Here is a 1,860-nt window from a genome sequence, read left to right on the forward strand (position 1 = left end):
GCGGAAAAGAGCTTTGTGTATTTAGAGAACCATAAAATAACTTCTTAATTTTTAATTCCGAAGGTTTTGTCAGCTGCAGACGCGTTGGCCAGCTCTCAACACTGTAAAGTGAGCAAATCATGTTTGTTGTCTTCGTGTCCTCCGTTTTCGCCGTTTTTCTGCTGTGTCCAAGCACCCCCGTCAGTGGACAGCTGGCTAACTGGAAACAATGTGTATGGAAACTAGGAACGCACATGGACAACGGAAAAATAAAGGTTAGTAACCGTTTAGCTTTTATTGACTTTCTCAGCTCAGGTGCGGTTTCCAATATAATAATGAAAGTTCCAGTGATCTCAGTATTAAAGGGTAGATAAGATAAAGGCTGCCGACCGCGGACAAGTGTAGCTGAAAATAGGAAAATTTGTGTTATCTGCTAGTTGTCATATAGAAATCTACAAAAAGAGGAAACAACTTAGTACGGCATCAATAATCCGAGGTGGGGACGATTTAGTGACGGTCCACCAAAGAAAATTGGGTTCCGTTGAGCGAACATGGTAAAAATTGAGAGACTTAGATGTAACGTTTTTTCCTATACAATATTTGTGTGAATTGAAAGTATAAGCCGAATAATAATACGTTGTTCCTTTTTTGAGCACGCCCTAGTTAGTAGGATGGCTGTCTGTACAAACTTAGAAAAATGAAACCTGTAAACATGGCGAAAGAACTTACAACAAGCTAGTCTTATATCTTTTTTCTGCCGGGTTCTACTAAAAACTGACGTGTCTATTTCCGTGGTCTCGTAGAATGACTCGTTTAGTGATTGATTGAATGATAAATCGATTGACAGGATTACAACTGCCTAATATATGGTTTTTCATTCTTTAAAAACTTAAAACCGTTTCTTGCGCGTAATTCCTTTGTAAGTTGCATCAGTATTTCTGAATAAATTTCAAATCTTTCTGCTTCAGGAATGTTCTTTTAACAAGTTACGCAGCGATACAGCGCTTAAAGTCTCCTACCAGGGAAACGTTCGAGCCTATTCCAATGCCGCTTGCAACAGATGGTATTTCAAGTTTAACGGCAATGAATGCAGTGGTCCCATGTCAATCGATTCAGTCCTTTACAGCCGCTGGGCTAGTGGAATTCCTAATATCCACCGTCATCATTCCTTTGAAGGTTACTGTGAAAATCTTGCACGAGGCACGGTTAGAGTTGAACTCTGGGTAGGCAAGTGCTCTCGGTTGAGGCAGGGTGACGCTTACGCAGGATGGAAATCAGTGTCCCGGATAATGATTGAAGAAGTACCGCCATCCCAGTAGTGCTGTTCATAAACAGAACTGAGATAACAATGAGTTCAAGTAGTAAATGTACTAAATTTGAGTGAAAGCAACACAATGAATTTTGCTAGAATTCCTTATATATTCATTTCAAAACATTAAATTTGCATGTAGGTTTCCGTTAAGTTTGGTTATTTGACAATCAGTGGCTGTTGATGTTTTGTGATGATTTATTCATGTTCTTTAGATTAAAATGTTCCCAGAGGTTTAAGTTCATGCTCGAGTCCTATGAAAAGAAAAGAAAATGTAGTATCAGACTGAAGCTGTGAGTACATTAAAACTTACATATTTACCTTTGCTTTGTAGTCCCAGTCTCTCTGCGTGGTAAAGTAAAAGGTTAAGTCGCATCCGAAACAAACTGGCCTACTCCTCCAGAGATTCTTCCAGTTTCTGTAGTATAAAGCAGGTAGGAGTATTTCTATGCCCCCTGTATGAGATGTAAGTACATCAAAGTAAACCACCGAGCACTTTTGTCATTTTTCCCATTTATACTGAGGAACTGTGAGTGAACATTGTCATGCCCAAGTTAGATGTGTTTCCTGAC

At 39.3% G+C, this 1,860-nt stretch overlaps 1 protein-coding gene across 1 annotated transcript in view; it reads left to right on the top strand.

Moving 5' to 3' along the window:
• LOC144629222 (collagen triple helix repeat-containing protein 1-like) overlaps positions 1 to 1,579 on the top strand; it is a 1,627-nt gene extending 48 nt beyond the window's left edge. Inside the window, exons 1-2 of the mRNA XM_078487455.1 lie at positions 1 to 254; positions 948 to 1,579. The exon at positions 1 to 254 is cut by the window's left edge and continues 48 nt beyond it. Of these exons, the coding sequence (XP_078343581.1) occupies positions 120 to 254; positions 948 to 1,298 (486 nt within the window). The 5' untranslated portion in view covers positions 1 to 119 and the 3' untranslated portion in view covers positions 1,299 to 1,579. The remainder of the gene's footprint in view (positions 255 to 947) is intronic.
• The last annotated feature ends 281 nt before the right edge of the window (positions 1,580 to 1,860 follow it).

Source organism: Oculina patagonica, chromosome 10 (genome assembly GCF_052425735.1).
Source record: "Oculina patagonica isolate OP01 chromosome 10, crgOcupat, whole genome shotgun sequence".
Lineage (NCBI taxonomy): Eukaryota > Metazoa > Cnidaria > Anthozoa > Scleractinia > Oculinidae > Oculina > Oculina patagonica.